This window comes from Convolutriloba macropyga, chromosome 6 (assembly GCF_964194025.1).
Source record: "Convolutriloba macropyga chromosome 6, txConMacr16.3, whole genome shotgun sequence".
Taxonomy (NCBI): domain Eukaryota; kingdom Metazoa; phylum Xenacoelomorpha; order Acoela; family Convolutidae; genus Convolutriloba; species Convolutriloba macropyga.
The window spans coordinates 26,372,517-26,398,314 of record NC_134473.1 but is presented as its reverse complement, the minus strand read 5'-3'; the positions used below and the strand labels follow the sequence as shown (position 1 = coordinate 26,398,314).

Below are 25,798 nucleotides of genomic sequence, written 5' to 3'. Positions count from 1 at the left end.
TTAAAAATTTCATTAGCCCTGAAAGATCAATAAACTTAGAAAATGGCAAAAAATTCCAAAAAATTTGAAATTCAAACTTTATTAAAATATTGCTAAAATAGATATTATTATTAACTTCAGAACCTTTCATTGTCTAATTATCGAGTAGCCCAAGTTCATGCCTAGGAAAATTTTAATTCTCTCATAACACCGAAATTAAAAAGTCAATGGTCGCAGGAATCATCGATGCAGACAACGAATTAAAAAAACATAACATGACATGTACTGAAATACAATCCAAAGAATTGAATGGACAACTTAGAAACACCTGACCAGCAGATAAACTGAACAATAATAAAGAAAAAGACAAACATTTCTAAAAAATGCGTTAAAATGAACTGCTGAATACCATTCTATTGACCATTCCAAACATGCAGTAACCTAATATTAAACCCTAGAGGAGGCACCCAGTTACCTGGGGTTAGTTAAACTCAAAAAATGGCAAACTTCGAACAAAAATTTCAAACAACAGAAGCTGTAACTTTTACAAAATTCTAATATTCTTAAGAGTAAAATATTGAATCCATTTAATCTCAAAACTATGAATTAACATATTATCAAAACCTTATTGAGTTGCCTTGGCCCCTGAGGCTGGAAAAACTCATATGACAAGAATATCCATAAACTTAACAAAAAATGCAAGTTTTATTTAAAAAAAAATTGCTAAAATTCATGATATCAAAAATCATAAACCATATTATTAAACCCTTAAGGAGGTTCCTTGGCCCCTGGGGCTGGAAGAACTTATGATATGCCAAGAATTTCCAAAAACATTAAAAAATCAAATTTTATCAAAAAATTGCCTAAAATTTATATATAAAAACGTTGAAAACCATTCCATCATCAATGAAAAGCTTTCAGTAACCTACTATAACACCCTAAAGGAGGTTTCTCTGGACGTAGGGCAGAAAAAACTCAAAAAAATTTTAAAAAATTTGATAAAAATGCAAAATTTATCAAAAAATTGCTAAATTTTGTGGTATTAAAATTCTAAAAACCATTCCGTTGCCATTTAAAAAATTTTCAGTAATCGATTATCAAACCCTAGAGGAGGCTTCTTGGCACGTAGAGTGGAAAAAACAATGACAAAAATTTTCAAAAATTTTCAAAAAAAATGTAAAAATTAGTATAACTTTGAGTGCTATGTTTGGAGTACCAAAATATATAGCTCACAAAATGGTTTTGTCACAAAAGTAATTTTGCCTTGCAAAAGACCTTTATCAACTTTCACAATCCTCAATTTTAGATTGGTCCAAATAAAAATTCGAAAAACTACAAAAAACGCGGAAAAATTGCAGCATTTTGGGCTCAACAACTAAAAATGACCTTTTAACCTTGATTTACGGCCTTCTTAGCAGCTTCACCACTCTAAGCACTTCAAGGAATACTAAACACGGCTAAGGCCCTCTAATGAAACTTGATGCCCGCTGAGCATTACCTGTTTATCCCGTTTTGAAAGCTCAAAGTCATTAAAAAAAATGTGTGAAAACATCTTAAGAAAGACAGAGCACCAATACAATCCAATTCTTGGATTGTAAAAAAAGCACGATATCCACAATAATAGCCCCTATCGTTTCGCGGCTATTAAACAGCAAATTGGGGAAATAACACAAAGACAACCTCCAGAAACAGCGCTCTCAAACAATACGCCGCAGGTAGGCAGGTGCAGCCTGTCTATTTATCGTTGGGGCTTTAAAATATGCAATCAGTGCGCATTGTAGGACAGAAAGAATTCAAGTGTAAACATAAAACCAACTTTGGCACACCAGTGGCTTGAGTTTGATGTAAACTGTCTACAATTGTGTTTCATAGCTTAAAATTTTGGATGCGAGCAAGTTAGACAACGTAAAAATTACGAGTCCCAAAAGTGAAAACGCCGTCCCAAAATTGAAAAATTGTCACAAGCGAAATCCATGAGACAAAGAGTTAGACAAAATAGACTAACCAAAGCTAAATAAGCAACAAATTTCTTTTTAGAGCAATAAGTGGCAAAACATCAAACGAATTGTTATCAAACAAGAGGCGCGGCGCTAGTTTCTGTTGTTACCGCTAGCTTAACCTAGCGAAAGTTTAACTCATCGTGTTAAGGGGACATAAAAAATGCGTTAGGCAGAAATATAAAAATTTCAAAATAAACCTACAGTCGTGAAAATAGTTTTACTTACTCGGAAGTTTCGATTAAAGTATATCTCTGAGAACTGCTTTGTTTGAGAAATTTAAAAGTAGGAAAACAACCGATCAACGTCGGGCGAATTGCTCTCAAATGACTGTAGATCGGTTGGTTTCATCAGTAGCTAGCTACGCTTTGGGGAGGCTAGCTTTAGCTAATTTGAAGCTGCGTGGGGTGATCGCGGTGTGGGGGGTTGAGCGCGCTGTGCTACTGGTGCAGGTGTGGGGATTAGAGGGACTGGGCCAAACTCTGAGAACTGACCGCCCTTTCCGCCATAAAGTTATGTCTCCATAACAGTTTCGGTGAATCGGATACTTTAAGTCTAGCAAAGGTTAAGGCTCGAGGAGAACTTAATGACCTCCGAGCGTTACCTGTTTATCCCATTTTTGAGGAAGATAAGTCAAAGGGGTCAGACAAAAAATTGGTCATGCGAAAAGCCGATTTAAAAACCACACTGCGTTTGAGAGCAATTAATTTTTTTTTAAGAAAATGCTGAAATGCTGGCATAATTCTAACGCTGGGGCTTAAAAAAATGCTGAAATGCTAGCATAATTCTAATGCTGGCTAAAATTTTAACTAATCAGGTCTCTTTTTTCAAAAAAAAATTGAATCTAATGACTTGCAGGGAATTAAAGCAGCAATCAATAATTGACAGTTAATTGCATTTCTTCTTTCTTCGGAAGTTCTTTTTTGAAAATTCTACGAAGGGCGGAAAAAATGGTTGATCACGGGGAAATTGAGTTGGGAAAAGTGAAAATTTCGGAGGCGTTAGGCAGCCTCCAAATCCTTCAAGTTAATTCATATCCTCTATCCTTTCAGCTAGAGCAAAAATTGTGCTGATTCGAGCAAAATGTACAAGAAGTTTAATGACAAAAAATAAATGTTTACGGATCTTAAACAACCATGATAACACCGATGACAGCCCTCGCTATGGTCAAGTTTCTATCGAGAAAAAAAACCACTATTCTTGAAAAATAAGCGTAGCTTTTCGTTTGGAAAACTTACGCCAAATTTAACTGCAATAGAGTTCATCACAGCAGGTTTTAAACAGCCAAAAATGAGAGATAGATCCTATATTTCCATTGACAACAAAGTGCGGTTAAAAGATAAATACCATCTACTTTATTCACTTAATACAGAATCTTTAAAGGAATTCAGTTTTCCTTACTGTTGAGGCTAAATGCATCAGATATGAGACTCAATACTCGAACATAAAAGAGTATTGGACTTCCTACTTAGAAGTTGCACTCAGAGCATTTTTTTAGCCCAATTTCAATTTCAAATAGATTCCAATTGCGTTCAACTATATACATTTGATTTAAAATTATACAAACATCTAATTAATCTACTCAATTGCAATTTACGCTAATCATATATTAAATTTTGTTTTTCTCCCAAAAGACAGCCGCGAATATCTCAGGTCAGTAACTGGCAGGTTTGAATTCTTCAGATCGAGTAACTCTTAATATAGGTTCAGAAAATTGAGTTTCTTTCCATTTCTGAAACAGCTAAAGAGCGCACCGTAAAACATACATCGTAAATATCAAGAAATCTTGAGCATATTTTTAAAAATCTGTTCATCCGATTTATCATTTCTTGACTGAATTTTCTTAATGGAATCGAAAAACTTATTCGCAGTTGAGGTCAACGTTGCATCTAACTGGACCACTTTCTCCATATCCTCAATAGCTTCTTTGAAATTATGAACTGCTTTGTTAGCTTTGGCACGTTTGAAAAATGCTTTAGGGTTGTCAGGCTGGTGATCCAATACCTCGCTAGTATGCTTGATGACTTTATAGAACTCATCTTTCTCTAGGCAGCATTGGCAGTAGTTGAGTAATATTGGGCACCGAATATCTAAACAAAAAAAGTATTCACCCATACCGTTTTTTCTGTGTCCTTGAGGACTAATATTAATTATTTAGAGGTTTGCAGGTTTCAATTTTACCAATTGGAGGAAGCAAATTTTTGCAAAAATAATTGTAGAAATGAGCTATGACCACAAAAGAACAATCGGCGAAGAAAAACAATTAGACCCAAAATCTACAGACGTGCGTCAAGGGGTGCAAATAAAATGCACCCACTAAGCTGGGGGCGGGGCACAAACGGCAAAGATCCGAGCAAAATGACACTTTTAAATGCATTTGTCTTGGGTTTTGTTAAATACATGAGTTAACTTTTTGCTTCATCATTACATTAATGCAAATCCAGAGATACGAAAATTCAGCATCAAGATAATTCTACTATTCGATAATCGAAGATACTGCGCTTTGTCAGAGATCTTTATTATTTAAAGCACCACTTTGCTGAACCACAGGTTTTTTTTTAAAAAAAATCAATTTTAGGAGAAAGTTCCTTAAAATTGTTAAGCCACGTTGAACTACTCCCCTAGAGGATTTGAGAGCTGCTGTGGAAACAGCGTTCATCAGAAAACAATTGAAAAAAATGAATTATTTGCAATTTATGTTGGAAGAAAAACAATTTACTCCTAATTGTTCATAAAATTAAAAAAGAAATATTTTATTAAACTTATTTAAGTTCCTTTAATTACTATGCTTAACTTCATTAATGAACTGATTGTCTGAGATTAAGTTTCTGTTTCACTCTCTCTCACACACACACATATATATATATATATATATATATATATATATATATATATATATATAAAAACAAATATATATCCAAAATTTGATATATCTTACTGAATAATCCAGCGATACTTGTCAAAGTTATTCTTATATTTTTTTTTGTATTTTGAGTAGTTAATATTAGCTTTTCATATCAACTTTAATTTCAAACATGGCCGGTAGACCGCTAGAAAATAGCCGCCTTTGACGCGCTAGATGCACGTCGGGATTGATACAGGAAAAGAAAAAAGAATAGATAAATTGACCAAATTTATTTCAGTTTTTTTCAGTGTCAAAAATAGTTCTAATTTGGCGTGAAGTTTCTGTTAGATTTTAAAACTATACTTAATTCAGCTTGTAAACAGAAAGCTAATAAGCTTAATACCAATTTGAGCTATCAAACACTCTAGTGAACTTTGATAACCTAATGCACTATGACTTAATGATCGGGCTTTATTGGTTATCCCGTCTTTTGATTTTGCTCCTTTGATATTGCCGTATCAACTACATTAAGTAATTCAATACGCCAAAGAATTTAAAATCCATTTAGTTGAAACAGTGAATGGGGTAAATCAGAAGTCAAACGTGAAAATCGTGACTTATGTAAAAGGAGAGCTCCTAAATAATAACACTTTAGAGGCTGGCGGCGGCTATTAAAAAGTTACGGCTCTTTTTGACCATTATTGCTTAAAGATTAATAATAACTCCTTTGCTCATTTTAAAGCATAGCTGGCAGATTGCCAGAAAATAGCTTCAATAGCTTCATAGATCTGCAGTCTAAAAAAGTAAAAGGACAAAAAACAAATTTATTCTTCTCATTAGGATCTGAAATGCTAATTCTGATTTAAAATCTGTAAAACTTATAGCTTATTCTATTAGCTGATCTTAAATAACCTTCAATTAGAGTGACATTCATTTGGTCTTATATCTCTGAATTAAAGTAAAGAAAATTCAATTTCAGAGTGAAGAAGTCAATCTCAAAATCAAACAGGACTAAAAATTCAATTTTTATTTTTGGAAAACACAGGATCAATATCAATAAACAACTGCCATGAACTCAAACTGCCAATTATATTCCTATTCCTCTATTTCTCGTTAGCAACCTGTCATTAAATGTTGATGAGTCCTCTCACTAATAATATTAAATGATAAGACAAAAATAACCAAAAATCGCAATAAGACTCGCTGAAACTTTTGAAAACACTTAGTACAAAAGTCACACAACGCAACAGCTACCGAAGGATACATTTAAATCAACGAAATTAAGTGATAAGACAGCAATAGGTACAACAAATAATAGCAAAACAACTAAGATAACTAATAATTTTTCTAGAAAAACGAAGCAGCTCGAGATAAAAAAAGCAATAACTATGAAATGAAACGACTGGCTTTAATTGAAGCCTTTTCAGCAACCAATGAGACCTGTCAATAATGAGACTAAGATTTAAGATCACAAAACTCACAAAACTCAAAAAAATTTGACAATTATTACTGAAAACAATTAGTGTCAAAGTCATATAAAGCACTAGCTTTCAGCAAAAACGATTAAATCGATAAACCTAACTAACCCCTATTAGCAGCATCTGAGACCTGTCCCCACAGAGATTAAAAGATAGGACATCAAAAAGAACAATAAATACTCGCAGAACTCAAAAACTCACTCAAAATTTTTGAGAAAAAGTAGTCTCAAAGGCATGAAAAACCCTAGATATTAACTCGAGCCATTGATTATGTTCTTTTATGCCTCATTACCAGCCAATCACACCTGTTAGCAATCAATTGATGATATTAAAAGTGATGAGACAAAAGATAATTTTAAACAAGGGGGCAAAATCTAAAATTCTCTAATATTTTATGACAAATAGTGGCAGTGGCAAAGTCACAAAAAGTTTTAGCTGCCCCTAAATGAATTCAAGCAAAGATAAATGGGCACAATTAGAACACATATAGGCCGTCTTAAAAGCACTGAAGGGTAGGAAACTCGAAAATAGGAGACTCGAAATTGACGCACCTGAAAAAAAATCCATCTCAAAACCCGCCAAATGTTCTAACACCAATTTCTCACTCCACGTTAAAGATATTTTGAAAAGTCACGCCTAAAACCTACTCGTTTTTTCGCTGCCTTTACTATTTTAGTGTGCCAAACATCACCACCCTAATTTGACTTCTGACGTGAAGAAGTCGAAAAAAGCGTGAACAGATCTTTAAAAAGACAGCGCACCGATACAGTTCAAATTCTTTGAATTGTAAAAAACCGAGAGAAGGCCAATAATAGCCTCACCTATCGCTTCGCGGCTTTTAATAATAATCAGTGCTACATTGAGACTTTGAAAACATAAGCTCATTATCATGAAGAGTTTAAAAATGTTTTGCCTTCCAAGTGTTCCACTGAATTTCGTAAATATTTTTGAAGTTCATATAGATTCTTTAATTGTTTGATTAACTCAAACTATTAATCTGAATGAATACAGTAAGAAAAATTCAGCAACAACAACGTTTAACAAAGAAGGAGCTCCTTTTCACTTAGGTGTGCGCGCTCTTAAACAAGAATTTTTTCTTCTAGTTACTTTTGAATGGCTCCCTATACCAACAGTAAGAATAGAGAATTCCTAAGCTCATTAAAAAGCCGGAAAAAAATTTATTCTCATTTCATTCACTTCGCTACATCATCGAAATAATTTGGAGCTCAAAGTCAAAGTAACTTATACTACTCAAAGCCAAAGTAATTTCTACTAACTTAAGTCAAAGCTCGAAGTCAAAGTAACCTCTACTAAGTAACTTCTAATTCAGATAAATATCTTTTAAAACTACAAAGCTGCGCAAATTAAATGCGGTCCTTATTTTGGTTTCATTGTTGCCCTTTTACCCCAATGGAAAATAGGATCTTTTCTGTTTTGCCCCCGTCCTATATAACCAGTCTGTTTGTACCCCAAACATTTACTCTTTCGTCCTTAGAGATCCCTCAGTTTAGATACAGTAAATTGCCGGCAGCGGAACAAGATTGGATGGATTTTTGATGGGAAGATCAAAAATAGTAAAAACTTGCATTATTATTTGTCTGCTTGCATTATAAGCAAATTTGAATTACTGTAAATGTGTTAATTTCACAGCATACTTAAAATGTAAATGCCGTTTGTGCATAATTGTATGAAATGCAAACAATATGTTTTAAGTGGGGGTGCAAATGGACGGGGGCAAAAACAGAACAAACACCGACTAATGTCGGAAAAATTGCTCTCCAACGACAAGCGGGGCAATTTAATTCAGGGGCTGTAGCCTAGATAATTTTTTCTTTACGGGTGCAAAAATAGTTGACCACACCGGGATTCGAAACATGAAACTCCCAATCCCTCACCAGAAGCACTGCCCGCTCGTCAATCGGGCCCTTCTTTTTGCTACGCTGCAATTGATTTTATACTAGCAACAAGTTTTATTTCAGAGTGAGAACAATAGAGATCACTCAAAAATGAAGAACGAAAGCGTGAAAAAATTCACTTGAATAGTCAAAGAATGTTCTAGAAGAACAGCGCAAAAAAGGTCAAGCGAAAAATTTGCATAAAAAAGACCAACACGTTTAAAATAATTGCTACGAACTTCGTTCGAGAGCAATTAAAAAGATCTGGAAAATGCATCTTTTAGTCCTTATCGTTTGGGCTGTTAATCATTTATAAAGCTTCATTGAAAGATGCAGTTTGGTAATTTTATCTTTGAATATTAAATCATTAATTTGTTGAGATTAAATAGTAGCGATAAATAGTCGTTGAAAAATACGTTTTGTAAATCGATTATTGAATTTACGTTTTATAAATCGACCATTAAGTTCCTGAATATAAAAAATACATGGTTTGCAATTGCATTCAAAGACTATTTATTGTACCCATTTTATTTTGTTCGAAAATCTTCGAAATAAGAAACGATTTAAAAACCATTTAACGTTTTGCTATCGAATGTCTTCATTTCATAAGGAATCAAAACCGTGATATTTTTGAAAAACGTTGTTACTTTACAAATGCTGAGCTTCTCGGCTGCTCGTGATAACATATCCTCCGAGGTTGATGTAACTTTCTGTGAAATACACAGCACTGGGCGAGCCCTATTTTATTTTCATATTCCACACACATCAACCTACGTTCTTTTAAAGAGTGGAGCAGAATAATGATTTACAGCTCCTCAGCTAGGGAATGTCAGCTTTAAATATGGTTTGATTAATATAAAGGGTCTGAAAATGGACCAACCTGACAATTTGTCATGCTCTTTAGATCCCGGTTTCTCTTTCAACAGAAGCTGGTCCAGTAGGGCCACAGCCTCGTAGTACTTATCGGTCGCCTTATCTAACTTATTATTGCGGAAATCTTCATTACCGCTTTCTTTCAAAAACAATATACGCGAGAGCTTTTCATCTTCAGACATCGTCCACGTTTCTCTTTCGTAGGAATTGGGCGATAACGCGTCAATTAATTCGATTCTGAATGTTAGATACTTTGGTGGATTTGATATTAATTCGTCAAGATCGTCATACCCTACAGAGAACTTTTGCATGCTCGCTCCACAGCAATGTGATTCGGGTTCCGCGTGTGTGCCTTCCACCATTATTTTTCTGCACAAAATGAATTAATATTAGGAACCATATAATCCCTTATAAAGCAAACAAAAAATTAGACTTGCACGTGCACTCGAGGAAAAGGTATCATTGAAGTATTTCCACGAAAACCTTTCTTTGATTAAGCAGCACGGACCAATAAAACATAACCAACTCACGGCAGACGAATTGCTCTCAAACGCCCGGCAAGGGTTGGCGTCGGTAGTTCCCCAGTTTGGGAGAGATGCTAGCATTGTGTGTGAGAGGGGGGTGTGAGTGGACATGGGGGGCGGAGTGGGGGTGAGTGGACATTGGGGGCGGAGTGGGGTGTGAGTTGACATGGGGGGGGGGGGGGGGTACTTGTTTATCCCGTTTTTGAGGACAAAAAGTCAAATGGTCCAGATAAAAAATCGATCAATCAAAAAATCGCATAAAAAAGACCACAGGACTAACACAATTGCTACAAACTTCGTTTGCGAGCAATTAATCATAGTCTCAAATCAAGTGTTTTCATCCAACTGAGCTTGCAATTTGTTCCTTACTGCTATTTTTGAGGCATTAAAAAATTGACCAGCATTTCTATCCCTCTTCCACAACTTTGACATGAATTTTAATGTCAATTTATTTTGCTGCTTGTTCTTTATACTTGCTCTTATGAAATTGTCAATTAATTAGGCCATAAAGTAAGGTGACTCGAGCACACCTAATCTACCTTAGCTGGGAAGCAACTTTGGGATAATTCATAACCAAGTAGAACAGGCAATCGAACTCCGAGATTTCTCCAATCCTCATACGAGCAAGTAAAGTCTCCCATATTTCCAATTTGAACTGGTGTCCAAATATAAGTTCCATTGGTCTATTCCAACTCTGGCTGTCGTCAAGTAAAATCTAAATGTAAAATAGATTATTTCAGAGACCTATTTCACAGGAAGAGAGCAGGCCATCTGTATACAGATTTTTCAATGAATTAAAGAGAATATATCTGCTATCAGCGGAACGTGGACGAGCATTTGTCTTGTGAAGAGAAAGAATAGATTGGTGCTATGAATACATCTAATCATGGACTTGAAAAATTAATTTCAATTCATTGGCTAAACAAAAAGAGGAACAATCAATTATTTAATTGGGAAAAAAACATCAATGATTGTAATAATTTATCTATAATCTTTAATTTGATCTTTAGCAGCATCACTCGATCGGAAATCGCGCGAGCGCTCCGTACCATTGGGGCTAAACTTGGGCCCACGATAATACCGACACCTGTTGTGCTGCAACTATTTCCAGAGTATCTGATGTTGTTCAAAAGCACATACCAGGACATTTGCATTATACAATGCTATGCACCCACTGACAAGGATGACTCAGAGATTGAGACCTTCTATGAAATTGTTGAAGCAGCAGTGAGAAAGACCAAACAAACTTTTTTCATTATGGTAGATTTCAATGCGAAAGTGGGGAGTATGAAGACACCATCCACTGGTTTTATTGGTCTTGGCAACAGGAACGAGAGAGGTGAGATTCATCGAATGGTGCCAATCCAAAAACAAGTGCTTATGCAATATCAGAAAACAAGAAGATGAGTTCGAAGATATAGCTAGAACTACAAAGTTGTCGGCGGAAAAATTGCCGAAATTGAAACCTAGAAAGCACAAGCCCTAGATGACGAACAAGATTCTCGAAGCCCAGTTGGCTACTCCAGAAATCAAATCGATTTCATGATAATATCCAATATGTTTAAAAATGCAGTTCTAGATTAATATTCTGAACCACGTGCAGACTGCGGAAGCGGTCACAACCTCTTATAGTGAAGTACAGGCTTCGGTATCAGATGGCGTCACTCAAACCAGCAAGAACGGAAAAAATCGACTTGGCAGGGTGTGATTATCAGACCATCGAAGAGTTCAGGGAAATACTTCTGGGGAAATATTTGAAACGAAGATGAGTTCGAAGATATAGCTAGAACTACAAAGTTGTCGGCGGAAAAATTGCCGAAATTGAAACCTAGAAAGCACAAGCCCTAGATGACGAACAAGATTCTCGAAGCCCAGTTGGCTACTCCAGAAATCAAATCGATTTCATGATAATATCCAATATGTTTAAAAATGCAGTTCTAGATTAATATTCTGAACCACGTGCAGACTGCGGAAGCGGTCACAACCTCTTATAGTGAAGTACAGGCTTCGGTATCAGATGGCGTCACTCAAACCAGCAAGAACGGAAAAAATCGACTTGGCAGGGTGTGATTATCAGACCATCGAAGAGTTCAGGGAAATACTTCTGGGGAAATATTTGAAACGAAGATGAGTTCGAAGATATAGCTAGAAATACAAAGTTGTCGGCGGAAAAATTGCCGAAATTGAAACCCAGAAAGCACAAGCCCTAGATGACGAACAAGATTCTCGAAGCCCAGGTGGCTACTCCAGAAATCAAATCGATTTCATGATAATATCCAATAGGTTTAAAAACGCAGTCCTAGATTCATATTCTGAACCACGTGCAGACTGCGGAAGCGGTCACAACCTCTTATAGTGAAGTACAGGCTTCGGTATCAGTTGACGTCACTCAAAACAGCAAGAACGGAAAAAATCGACTTGGCAGGGTGTGATTATCAGACCATCGAAGACTTCAGGGAAATACTTCTGGGGAAATATTTGAAACGAAGATGAGTTCGAAGATATAGCTAGAACTACAAAGTTGTCGGCGGAAAAATTGCCGAAATTGAAACGCAGAAAGCACAAGCCCTGGATGACGAACAAGATTCTCGAGGAAATGGAAGTAAGAATACAAATGAGGTTGAAAGACCAAGATGTCGTACTCCTCAATCGTGCAAGGCAGCCAAGGAAGGATATCTTAACAGAGAATGCTCAGAAATTCAGGAGGAACATCTTCAGAATCCTAAGGAAGTACATCAGATGGTCAGCAAAATAACAGGCAGAGGAACATAAAAAATCAAAAATGATGGCGGCTCGATACTCAGAGAGGATTTTCTTCAAAGATGGGCGCAGTACACTGGTAAGCTGTACAGTGACCCAGGAAGAACGATCAAACCAGATAAGTTCGAAGCGCCACTCAGTGACTACGAAATATAGGAAACAGAAGTTATCCATGCTCTGGAAAAAATGAAAAGAAATAAAGCCCCGGGATCAGATGAAATTAGCATTGAGTTCCTGAAACTGTTGCGAGACCGAGGCATAAGTCTTTTCAGGTCAATGCTCAATATGGTGTATGAGTGCGGTGAAATACCTCAGCAGTTGAAATACTCCACCTTCATCCATCTGCCAAAAACATTGCACTCGAATGTGGAAACTACAGAACCGTAAGTTTAATAGGTCACAGCCTCAAATTATTACTTGAGGCACTGGAAATGCAGTTTTTGTCCTGAAGGCGATTATAGAGAGGGCGCTCCAAGTTCAAGTTGACGTCTACATGTGCTTCACTGACTATCAGAAAGCCCTTGAACGTGTGAAACACAACGAAGTAATCCGCATTCTCGACGACTTGCTTTTGGACGACAACGATCTCAGAATAATCCAAAAAGTATATTATACGCAAACGTCAAGAGTAAAGATTCAACAGGATCTATCGAAAGAGATCAAAGTTGCATGTGCTCACCCGATCTTTTTCCCTGTACAGCGAAGGGATCCTTGCAGCCATCGAAAATATGCCGGGCATCTCCGTTGGTGGCATAATCATCAACAAACTCAGGTATGCAGACGACACCGTGTTGATAGCTCAAACGGAAAGAGATCTCCAAGCAAAAAAATGAAGTTTGTTTCCGAGAAGAATGAAAAAGACTCAACAGAACCGGAAATAACTGTCAATGAAGAGACACTAACATTAGTACGAAGTTTCAAGTATTTGGGAACAATGATCTGCTGCGATGAAAATGACGTGACACAGACGTGAAACAAAGATCGCTACTGCTAAAACTTCTTTGAATGAGAGGAGTCTTTTTGTGCTACAAGAACTAAAGATGAAAACTCGAAGTGTTGTACTCAGATTATTTATCCTTCCAATCGCCTGCTATAACTGCGAGACACACAACAACAAAACCATTGGAAAACAAGCTCAGAGCTTCCGAAATGTGGTGCTTTTGCAAGATGATGAGGATCAGTTGGACCAAAGAACTCACATATGAAAGAGTTGTCAAGATGTCTGGACAAAAAACGTCCCTGATTAAAGAGATTAGACTCAGACAATTCAAGTTTTTTCGACATATCACGAGGAAGAGGGAGGTGCAACAATTAGCTATAACAGGAAAGATACACGGTAAGAAGGCTAGAGGCACAGTGAATTACCTCAAAGAGTTCCCCAATAACGCGACTGATCTGCTCAGCAGAACGGGGGATGGCAATTCTATTTGCGTGTGGCAGCCAATGTCTGGACTCACAGACACGGCCAATAAAAAACACCTTTAATTTTTGATCAATTTTTTTCTAGTTTTTAAAGCAAATTCGCTTTGATTAACCCAAAAAGCTACGCAAAAGGTTATATCCGAAACATTCAGTTTTTGAATCGAAAAGTTTCACAGTTAAGAAATTTCTCAACAACAAAATGTCTCAAATTATGAACAATAAGCGGCAGAAATTGTTAATCTGGGAACTTTTCCTCAAGTTCCAGGTTTCCGACGTGGGACTATGTTGTTTCATTTTTTTTCCAATCATTGGTCAATTGATTGCGTCGTTCCAATAAACCAATCAATTATAGGTCCATTATTGAAATTCCATAAAAGTTTTCCAAATCCCTGCGTTCACTGTCTATGGTAAGAAACAAAGATTTAAAAAACGGTGGGTGTCTGGTTCAAAACTTGCGCATTAGCTTAGGAAATCAGTTGCTTCATCTTAAATGCCACCTATTTAAATTTGGCGAATTTATCAAAATTACCTGGGACCAGCGTATTGGCCGACAGGGTGTTCAGCCAACAACCAATAAATGAGACATTTAGTCAACAATTAATGTAAAATGCGCTGCAAGATTAATTATTGAAGCTCTAATTAGTCAATTCAAAACGCTTTATCGTAAGCGAGCAAATATACGGCACAGTTGTTATCAACTAGAGTAACAATGGTCTATCCGTGGTGTCACCCACCCCCACCCCTGGGTGTGGTCAAGGATATGCCGAGTAGAGCGCCACCCGATCGCACACCAAGGATAATGTTCCACTGAACTACTGATTCATAGACCAATGAGGTGTTTTGATCAATAATGATAAATTTGTCGACTAAATTTCTTATTTTCTCTTGTCGGCCAATTCTCCTAGCAGCAAAAATACCATCATCCTTAGCTTATATAGATAGAAAAGAACAAGGTTTACCGAAATTATTTCTACAAGTAGTTCAAGGACCGAACTATCTTAAATTTCTAATGTGATTCTTAAAATATAAAAGTTTAAACAAATTTTTGTTACGATTATAAAAATTTGAGTTTACATTTGATGGATAAAAAGACACTATTCATAAGCTTCTAGGCTTGTCTCTATTTTCAAGCAATCAATGACAGGTTACGGTGGATTGATATTTATCTCTTCGTAAGATTTAGTGGTTGCTGAGGAGGAGAGGAATACTTTTTCTCAAAAAGGTTGCGCCCACTTTACGTTTTCAATTGTCAATTTACTTTACCAAAAAAGCAGCCACAGAACAGTTCCCAAGCGCACGCGTTCGCATTAATTTTTACTACAGATTTTCTACATCAGCTGTTTAAGAGCCTTTCCAAGTCCAAACATTTGTTGGAAACAAAAAATGTTTGGATTGCACTCTAGTTTTTAAAGGAATTTTGCTTTGATTAACACAAAAAGTTACGCAAAAGGTTATATCTGAAACATTCAAATTTTGAGTCGAAAACTATCACAGTTAAGAAGTTTCTCAACAACAAAATGTCTCAAATTATGTACAATCAGCGGCAGAAAATGTTAATATTGGAATTTTGCCTCCAGTTCCAGGTTTCCGACGAGGAACTATGTTTTTTCAATTTACTCAAATTATTGGTCAATTGATTGTGTCGTTCCAATAAACCAATCAATTGATTGTCAATTATTGAAATTCCATTAAATTTTTCCAAATCCCTGCGTTCACTGTCTATGATATGAAACAAAGACTTAAAAAACGGTGGGTGTCTGGTTCAAAACTTGCGCATTCGCTTAAGGAATCACTTGCTTCATCTTAAATGTCACCTATTTAAATTTGGCGAATTTATCAAAATTACCTGGGACCACCGTATTGGCCGACAGGGTGTTCAGCCAACAACCAATAAATGAGACATTTAGTCAACAATTAATGTAAAATGCGCTGCAAGATTAATTATTGAAGCTCTAATTAGTCAATTCAAAACGCTTTATCGTAAGCGAGCAAATATACGGCACAGTTGTTATCAACTAGAGTAACAATGGTCTATCCGTGGTGTCACCCACCCCCACCCCTGGGTGCGGCCAAGGATATGCCGAGTAGAGCGCCACCCGATCGCACACCAAGGATAATGTTCCACTGAACTACTGATTCATAGACCAATGAGGTGTTTTGATCAATAATGATAAATCTGTCGACTAAATTTCTTATTTTCTCTTGTCGGCCAATTCTCCTAGCAGCAAAAATACCATCATCCTAAGCTTATATAGATAGAAAAGAACAAGGTTTACCGAAATTATTTCTACAAGTAGTTCAAGGACCGAACTATCTTAAATTTCTAATGTGATTCTTAAAATATAAATGTTTAAACAAATTTTTGTTACGATTATAAAAATTTGAGTTTACATTTGATGGATAAAAAAGACACTATTCATAAGCTTCTACGCTTGTCTCTATTTTCAAGCAATCAATGACAGGTTACGGTGGATTGATACTTATCTCTTCGTAAGATTTAGTGGTTGCTGAGGAGGAGGGGAATACTTTTTCTCAAAAAAATTGCGCCCGCTTTACGTTTTCAATTGTGAATTTACTTTACCATAAAAGCAGCCACAGAACAGTTGCCAAGCGCACGCGTTCGCATTAATTTTTACTGCAGATTTTCTACATCAGCTGTTTAAGAACCTTTCCAAGTCCAAACATTTGTTGGAAACAAAAAATGTTTGGATTGCACTCTAGTTTTTAAAGGAATTTTGCTTTGATTAACCCAAAAAGTTACGCAAAAGGTTATATCTGAACCATTCAAATTTTGAGTCGAAAACTTTCACAGTTAAGAAGTTTCTCAACAACAAAATGTCTCAAATTATGTACAATCAGCGGCAGAAAATGTTAATATTGGAACTTTGCCTCCAGTTCCAGGTTTCCGACGAGGGACTATGTTTTTTGAATTTACTCAAATTATTGGTCAATTGATTGTGTCGTTCCAATAAACCAATCAATTGATTGTCAATTATTGAAATTCCATTAAATTTTTCCAAATCCCTGCGTTCACTGTCTATGATATAAAACGAAAACTTAAAAAACGGTGGGTGTCTGGTTCAAAACTTGCACATTAGCTTAAGAAATCACTTGCTTCATCTTAAATGCCACCTATTTAAATTTGGCGAATTTATCAAAATTACCTGGGACCACCGTATTGGCCGACAGGGTGTTCAGCCAACAACCAATAAATGAGACATTTAGTCAACAATTAATGTAAAATGCGCTGCAAGATTAATTATTGAAGCTCTAATTAGTCAATTCAAAACGCTTTATCGTAAGCGAGCAAATATACGGCACAGTTGTTATCAACCAGAGTAACAATGGTCTATCCGTGGTGTCACCCACCCCCACCTCTGGGTGCCGCCAATGATATGCCGAGTAGAGCGCCACCCGATCGCACACCAAGGATAATGTTCCACTGAACTACTGATTCATAGACCAATGAGGTGTTTTGATCAATAATGATAAATCTGTCGACTAAATTTCTTATTTTCTCTTGTCGGCCAATTCTCCTAGCAGCAGAAATACCATCATCCTTAGCTTATATAGAGAGAAAAGAACAAGGTTTACCGAAATTATTTCTACAAGTAGTTCAAGGACCGAACTATCTTAAATTTCTAATGTGATTCTTAAAATATAAATGTTTAAACAAATTTTTGTTACGATTATAAAATTTTGAGTTCACATTTGATGGATAAAAAAGACACTATTCATAAGCTTCTAGGCTTGTCTCTATTTTCAAGCAATCAATGACAGGTTACGGTGGATTGATATTTATCTCTTCGTAAGATTTAGTGGTTGCTGAGGAGGAGAGGAATACTTTTTCTCAAAAAAGTTGCGCCCGCTTTACGTTTTCAATTGTGAATTTACTTTACCATAAAAGCAGCCACAGAACAGTTGCCAAGCGCACGCGTTCGCATTAATTTTTACTGCAGATTTTCTACATCAGCTGTTTAAGAACCTTTCCAAGTCCAAACATTTGTTGGAAACAAAAAATGTTTGGATTGCACTCTAGTTTTTAAAGGAATTTTGCTTTGATTAACCCAAAAAGTTACGCAAAAGGTTATATCTGAACCATTCAAATTTTGAGTCGAAAACTTTCACAGTTAAGAAGTTTCTCAACAACAAAATGTCTCAAATTATGTACAATCAGCGGCAGAAAATGTTAATATTGGAACTTTGCCTCCAGTTCCAGGTTTCCGACGAGGGACTATGTTTTTTGAATTTACTCAAATAATGGTCAATTGATTGTGTCGTTCCAATAAACCAATCAATTGATTGTCAATTATTGAAATTCCATTAAATTTTTCCAAATCCCTGCGTTCACTGTCTATGATATAAAACGAAAACTTAAAAAACGGTGGGTGTCTGGTTCAAAACTTGCACATTAGCTTAAGAAATCACTTGCTTCATCTTAAATGCCACCTATTTAAATTTGGCGAATTTATCAAAATTACCTGGGACCACCGTATTGGCCGACAGGGTGTTCAGCCAACAACCAATAAATGAGACATTTAGTCAACAATTAATGTAAAATGCGCTGCAAGATTAATTATTGAAGCTCTAATTAGTCAATTCAAAACGCTTTATCGTAAGCAAGCAAATATACGGCACAGTTGTTATCAACTAGAGTAACAATGGTCTATCCGTGGTGTCACCCACCCCCACCCCTGGGTGCGGCCACGGATATGCCGAATAGAGCGCCACCCGATCGCACACCAAGGATAATGTTCCACTGAACTACTGCTTCATATACCAATGCGGTGTTTTTGACCAATAATAATAAATCTGTCGACCAAATTTCTCATTTTCCCTTGTCGGCTAAACGCCCTGTCGGCCAATTCTCCTAGCAACAAAAATACCATCAGCCTTAGCTTATATAGATAGAAAAGAACAAGGTTTACCGAAATTATTTCTACAAGTAGTTCAAGGACCGAACTATCTTAAATTTCTAATGTGATTCTTAAAATATAAAAGTTTAAACAAATTTTTGTTACGATTATAAAAATTTGAGTTTACATTTGATGGATAAAAAAGATACTATTCATAAGCTTCTAGGCTTGTCTCTATATTCAAGCAATCAATGACAGGTTACGGTGGATTGATATTTATCTCTTCGTAAGATTTAGTGGTTTCTGAGGAGGAGAGGAATACTTTTTCTCAAAAAGGTTGCGCCCACTTTACGTTTTCAATTGTCAATTTACTTTACCAAAAAAGCAGCCACAGAACAGTTCCCAAGCGCACGCGTTCGCATTAATTTTTACTACAGATTTTCTACATCAGCTGTTTAAGAGCCTTTCCAAGTCCAAACATTTGTTGGAAACAAAAAATGTTTGGATTGCACTCTAGTTTTTAAAGGAATTTTGCTTTGATTAACACAAAAAGTTACGCAAAAGGTTATATCTGAAACATTCAAATTTTGAGTCGAAAACTATCACAGTTAAGAAGTTTCTCAACAACAAAATGTCTCAAATCATGTACAATCAGCGGCAGAAAATGTTAATATTGGAATTTTGCCTCCAGTTCCAGGTTTCCGACGAGGGACTATGTTTTTTCAATTTACTCAAATTATTGGTCAATTGATTGTGTCGTTCCAATAAACCAATCAATTGATTGTCAATTATTGAAATTCCATTAAATTTTTCCAAATCACTGCGTTCACTGTCTATGATATGAAACAAAGACTTAAAAAACGGTGGGTGTCTGGTTCAAAACTTGCGCATTAGCTTAAGAAATCACTTGCTTCATCTTAAATGCCACCTATTTAAATTTGGCGAATTTATCAAAATTACCTGGGACCACCGTATTGGCCGACAGGGTGTTCAGCCAACAACCAATAAATGAGACATTTAGTCGACAATTAATGTAAAATGCGCTGCAAGATTAATTATTGAAGCTCTAATTAGTCAATTCAAAACGCTTTATCGTAAGCAAGCAAATATACGGCACAGTTGTTATCAACTAGAGTAACAATGGTCTATCCGTGGTGTCACCCACCCCCACCCCTGGGTGCGGCCACGGATATGCCGAATAGAGCGTCACCCGATCGCACACCAAGGATAATGTTCCACTGAACTACTGCTTCATATACCAATGCGGTGTTTTTGACCAATAATAATAAATCTGTCGACCAAATTTCTCATTTTCCCTTGTCGGCTAAACGCCCTGTCGGCCAATTCTCCTAGCAGCAAAAATACCATCAGCCTTAGCTTACATAGATAGAAAAGAACAAGGTTTACCGAAATTATTTCTACAAGTAGTTCAAGGACCGAACTATCTTAAATTTCTAATGTGATTCTTAAAATAAAAAAGTTTAAACAAATTTTTGTTACGATTATAAAAATTTGAGTTTACATTTGATGGATAAAAAAGATACTATTCATAAGCTTCTAGGCTTGTCTCTATTTTCAAGCAATCAATGACAGGTTACGGTGGATTGATATTTATCTCTTCGTAAGATTTAGTGGTTTCTGAGGAGGAGAGGAATACTTTTTCTCAAAAAAGTTGCGCCCGCTTTACGTTTTCAATTGTGAATTTACTTTACCATAACAGCAGCCACAGAACAGTTGCCAAGCGCACGCGTTCGCATTAATTTTTACTACAGATTTTCTACATCAGCTGTTTAAGAGCCTTTCCAAGTCCAAACATTTGTTGGAAACAAAAAATGTTTGGATTGCACTCTAGTTTTTAAAGGAATTTTGCTTTGATTAACCCAAAAAGTTACGCAAAAGGTTATAACTGAAACATTCAAATTTTGAGTCGAAAACTTTCACAGTTAATAAGTTTCTCAACAACAAAATGTCTCAAATTATGTACAATCAGCGGCAGAAAATGTTAATATTGGAATTTTGCCTCCAGTTCCAGGTTTCCGACGAGGGACTATGTTTTTTCAATTTACTCAAATTATTGGTCAATTGATTGTGTCGTTCCAATAAACCAATCAATTGATTGTCAATTATTGAAATTCCATTAAATTTTTCCAAATCACTGCGTTCACTGTCTATGATATGAAACAAAGACTTAAAAAACGGTGGGTGTCTGGTTCAAAACTTGCGCATTAGCTTAAGAAATCACTTGCTTCATCTTAAATGCCACCTATTTAAATTTGGCAAATTTATCAAAATTACCTGGGACCACCGTATTGGCCGACAGGGTGTTCAGCCAACAACCAATAAATGAGACATTTAGTCGACAATTAATGTAAAATGCGCTGCAAGATTAATTATTGAAGCTCTAATTAGTCAATTCAAAACGCTTTATCGTAAGCAAGCAAATATACGGCACAGTTGTTATCAACTAGAGTAACAATGGTCTATCCGTGGTGTCACCCACCCCCACCCCTGGGTGCGGCCACGGATATGCCGAATAGAGCGCCACCCGATCGCACACCAAGGATAATGTTCCACTGAACTACTGCTTCATATACCAATGCGGTGTTTTTGACCAATAATAATAAATCTGTCGACCAAATTTCTCATTTTCCCTTGTCGGCTAAACGCCCTGTCGGCCAATTCTCCTAGCAGCAAAAATACCATCAGCCTTAGCTTACATAGATAGAAAAGAACAAGGTTTACCGAAATTATTTCTACAAGTAGTTCAAGGACCGAACTATCTTAAATTTCTAATGTGATTCTTAAAATAAAAAAGTTTAAACAAATTTTTGTTACGATTATAAAAATTTGAGTTTACATTTGATGGATAAAAAAGACACTATTCATAAGCTTCTAGGCTTGTCTCTATTTTCAAGCAATCAATGACAGGTTACGGTGGATTGATATTTATCTCTTCGTAAGATTTAGTGGTTTCTGAGGAGGAGAGGAATACTTTTTCTCAAAAAAGTTGCGCCCGCTTTACGTTTTCAATTGTGAATTTACTTTACCATAAAAGCAGCCACAGAACAGTTGCCAAGCGCACGCGTTCGCATTAATTTTTACTACAGATTTTCTACATCAGCTGTTTAAGAGCCTTTCCAAGTCCAAACATTTGTTGGAAACAAAAAATGTTTGGATTGCACTCTAGTTTTTAAAGGAATTTTGCTTTGATTAACCCAAAAAGTTACGCAAAAGGTTATAACTGAAACATTCAAATTTTGAGTCGAAAACTTTCGCAGTTAAGAAGTTTCTCAACAACAAAATGTCTCAAATTATGTACAATCAGCGGCAGAAAATGTTAATATTGGAATTTTGCCTCCAGTTCCAGGTTTCCGACGAGGGACTATGTTTTTTCAATTTACTCAAATTATTGGTCAATTGATTGTTTCATTCCAATAAACCAATCAATTGATTGTCAATTATTGAAATTCCATTAAATTTTTCCAAATCCCTGCGTTCACTGTCTATGATATGAAACAAAGACTTAAAAAAAGGTGGGTGTCTGGTTCAAAACTTGCGCATTAGCTTAAGAAATCACTTGCTTCATCTTAAATGCCACCTATTTAAATTTGGCGAATTTATCAAAATTACCTGGGACCACCGTATTGGCCGACAGGGTGTTCAGCCAACAACCAATAAATGAGACATTTAGTCGACAATTAATGTAAAATGCGCTGCAAGATTAATTATTGAAGCTCTAATTAGTCAATTCAAAACGCTTTATCGTAAGCAAGCAAATATACGGCACAGTTGTTATCAACTAGAGTAACAATGGTCTATCCGTGGTGTCACCCACCCCCACCCCTGGGTGCGGCCACGGATATGCCGAATAGAGCGCCACCCGATCGCACACCAAGGATAATGTTCCACTGAACTACTGCTTCATATACCAATGCGGTGTTTTTGACCAATAATAATAAATCTGTCGACCAAATTTCTCATTTTCCCTTGTCGGCTAAACGCCCTGTCGGCCAATTCTCCTAGCAACAAAAATACCATCAGCCTTAGCTTATATAGATAGAAAAGAACAAGGTTTACCGAAATTATTTCTACAAGTAGTTCAAGGACCGAACTATCTTAAATTTCTAATGTGATTCTTAAAATATAAAAGTTTAAACAAATTTTTGTTACGATTATAAAAATTTGAGTTTACATTTGATGGATAAAAAAGATACTATTCATAAGCTTCTAGGCTTGTCTCTATTTTCAAGCAATCAATGACAGGTTACGGTGGATTGATATTTATCTCTTCGTAAGATTTAGTGGTTTCTGAGGAGGAGAGGAATACTTTTTCTCAAAAAAGTTGCGCCCGCTTTACGTTTTCAATTGTGAATTTACTTTACCATAACAGCAGCCACAGAACAGTTGCCAAGCGCACGCGTTCGCATTAATTTTTACTACAGATTTTCTACATCAGCTGTTTAAGAGCCTTTCCAAGTCCAAACATTTGTTGGAAACAAAAAATGTTTGGATTGCACTCTAGTTTTTAAAGGAATTTTGCTTTGATTAACCCAAAAAGTTACGCAAAAGGTTATAACTGAAACATTCAAATTTTGAGTCGAAAACTTTCACAGTTAATAAGTTTCTCAACAACAAAATGTCTCAAATTATGTACAATCAGCGGCAGAAAATGTTAATATTGGAATTTTGCCTCCAGTTCCAGGTTTCCGACGAGGGACTATGTTTTTTCAATTTACTCAAATTATTGGTCAATTGATTGTGTCATTCCAATAAACCAATCAATTGATTGTCAATTATTGAAATTCCATTAAATTTTTCCAAATCCCTGCGTTCACTGTCTATGATATGAAAAAAAGACTTAAAAAACGGTGGGTGTCTGGTTCAAAACTTGCGCATTAGCTTAAGAAATCACTTGCTTCATCTTAAATGCCACCTATTTAAATTTGGCGAATTTATCAAAATTACCTGGGACCACCGTTTTGGCAGACAGGGTGTTCAGCCAACAACCAATAAATGAGACATTTAGTCGACAATTAATGTAAAATGCGCTGCAAGATTAATTATTGAAGCTCTAATTAGTCAATTCAAAACGCTTTATCGTAAGCAAGCAAATATACGGCACAGTTGTTATCAACTAGAGTAACAATGGTCTATCCGTGGTGTCACCCACCCCCACCCCTGGGTGCGGCCACGGATATGCCGAATAGAGCGCCACCCGATCGCACACCAAGGATAATGTTCCACTGAACTACTGCTTCATATACCAATGCGGTGTTTTTGACCAATAATAATAAATCTGTCGACCAAATTTCTCATTTTCCCTTGTCGGCTAAACGCCCTGTCGGCCAATTCTCCTAGCAGCAAAAATACCATCAGCCTTAGCTTATATAGATAGAAAAGAACAAGGTTTACCGAAAGGGTCCGAAAGGGTCAGGGACCTAACTATCTTAAATTTCTAATGTGATTCTTAAAATATAAATGTTTAACCAAATTTTTGTTACGATTAAAAAAATTTGAGTTTACATTTGATGGATAAAAAAATATGACACTATTCATAAGCTTCTAGGCTTGTCTCTATTTTCAAGCAATCAATGACAGGTTACGGTGGATTGATTTTTATCTCTTCATAAGATTTAGTGGTTGCTGTTGAGGACTACTTTTTCTCAAAAAGGCCGCGCCCGCTTCACGTTTTCAATTTACCTTACCATATAAAAGCAGCTACAGAACAGTTGCCATGCGCAGGCGTTCATAGATTAATTTTTACTACAGAACTTCTACATCAACTGTATAAGAGGCTTTCCAAGTCCAAAAATTTGTAACGTCAAGACACTTCTATTCGATTCACAAGTCCGTTTTATTCAAAAACAAACTTATTGGTTCGTACTTCGGGTCTTTCCCATTATAGCCCCCCCCCCCCCCAGCTTAGTGGTCAGATAACCTATAGCCCCCCAATTATGGTAAATATACCATAATGGGGGGGGGCTATATTTTCATGGGGGGCTATAATGGGAAAGACCCCGTATTTCATGTGGAATTATAAACGTTTCAATGATTCTGCTTCTGAGTTTTTAAAAATGAATAGTAGGCTATAAATATTGCAAAAAATATGCCATAACTTACACGCTTTTCTTCAATCAATTTGAAAGCTTGAAAGTGGAAAATAAATTTTGTTCCCCGGATTACAGAGTCCTTTCTGTTGCCATTTCTTATCATTCGCTGGACCACTCCAGCAATGCAAGAGTTATCGTTCATAAGGTACCTGAAAATGAAATGCGAAATCAGCACCGAAAACTATCTATATTAAATTTCACTTACTAGAGGCTAGTATTAAACCTTGAGCTGGTTAAAGAAAAACACCATGTTTCAAAAACTCGCATATAGACACAAAAAAAACTTATATGATTTTCTTTAGCAATATATGAGAACCGCCTTTTTGATACCGGAACATCTACCAGTTGTGACTACCATTGAATGAGCATAATACTTCACCCCAACAGTAGTTTTATTGCCAAAGTTTAGTTAGTAATAGCAATAGGTCTTTGGAATTTGACTTATATTGCAAGTCCACACTTAATTCGTGTTGTTTCTGCTAGTATAGGACATATTTCCTAACAATTCTCGGTGTTCAATTATAGTTGCCCAACTACGTCTTGTCCAACTACGTAGTAGTAGTAGTAGTAGTAGTAGTAGATTAGGCTTCGAGTTCTTCAGGGTATTGCTCCCATTCAATTGTCCAGATTCATGTTTCTGATTAATGTAGCAGTTTCCACACTTGCATACGATGCGCCAAGTGCATTATTTTCCTCTGTGTACTGATTGCAGTAATGCCAAAAAATTTTTGAAACTATTTTTATTTAAGATTCTACCATAATTTGAATATACTTTGAGCACTAAATTGTAGAGAATTTTTGTCCGATGGAAAAAATTTTCGCTTCTCACTAATTGATTTTTGTTTATTTGTAGTTCTCCTCGGCTATGTTGACGAGTGGTATTTTCCTGAATACTGTCTATGTTCGATAGTTCAACGTCGTATTTACCTTGTTTTAAAGCAATAAGGTATAAAAGTGGTGCATTTCGATATAAAGGCTGAGAGGCAAGAAAATCAAGGTAAGAAGTCGCTGTTTATAGCTCTCATTTTCGCTCAAAATCCATTTTGTGGCAATTTTTTG

General features: G+C 36.1%; 3 protein-coding genes across 3 annotated transcripts in view; 1 reads left to right on the top strand and 2 right to left on the bottom strand.

The window, feature by feature from the left end:
* Positions 1–25,798, top strand: part of LOC142341598 (uncharacterized) — a 107,533-nt gene that overhangs the window by 36,180 nt on the left and 45,555 nt on the right. The window lies entirely within an intron of this gene.
* The window catches only part of LOC142341597 (uncharacterized), a 92,813-nt gene that overhangs the window by 62,791 nt on the left and 4,224 nt on the right, over positions 1–25,798 (bottom strand). The gene's annotated exons all lie outside the window — the stretch shown is intronic.
* Positions 3,486–24,898, bottom strand: LOC142340897 (AH receptor-interacting protein-like). Its single transcript, XM_075391668.1, has 4 exons — positions 24,750–24,898; positions 10,131–10,306; positions 9,075–9,436; positions 3,486–4,066 (listed from the first exon to the last, which is right to left on the bottom strand). Exons 1-4 carry the CDS (start codon positions 24,879–24,881, stop codon positions 3,753–3,755), a joined length of 984 nt encoding a protein of 327 aa, XP_075247783.1. The 5' UTR covers positions 24,882–24,898; the 3' UTR covers positions 3,486–3,752.

Bases quoted from the DNA above. Each gene is read 5' to 3' on its own strand.
- LOC142340897 (XM_075391668.1), bottom strand. From the start codon at position 24,881: ATGAACGATAACTCTTGCATTGCTGGAGTGGTCCAGCGAATGATAAGA. The intron at 10,307-24,749 runs GTAAGTTATGGC...TTTTACATTTAG, and splicing joins AATTGATTGAAGAAAAGCGT to ATTTTACTTGACGACAGCCA. The intron at 9,437-10,130 runs GTAGATTAGGTG...CATTTTGTGCAG, and splicing joins AAAGTTGCTTCCCAGCTAAG to AAAAATAATGGTGGAAGGCA.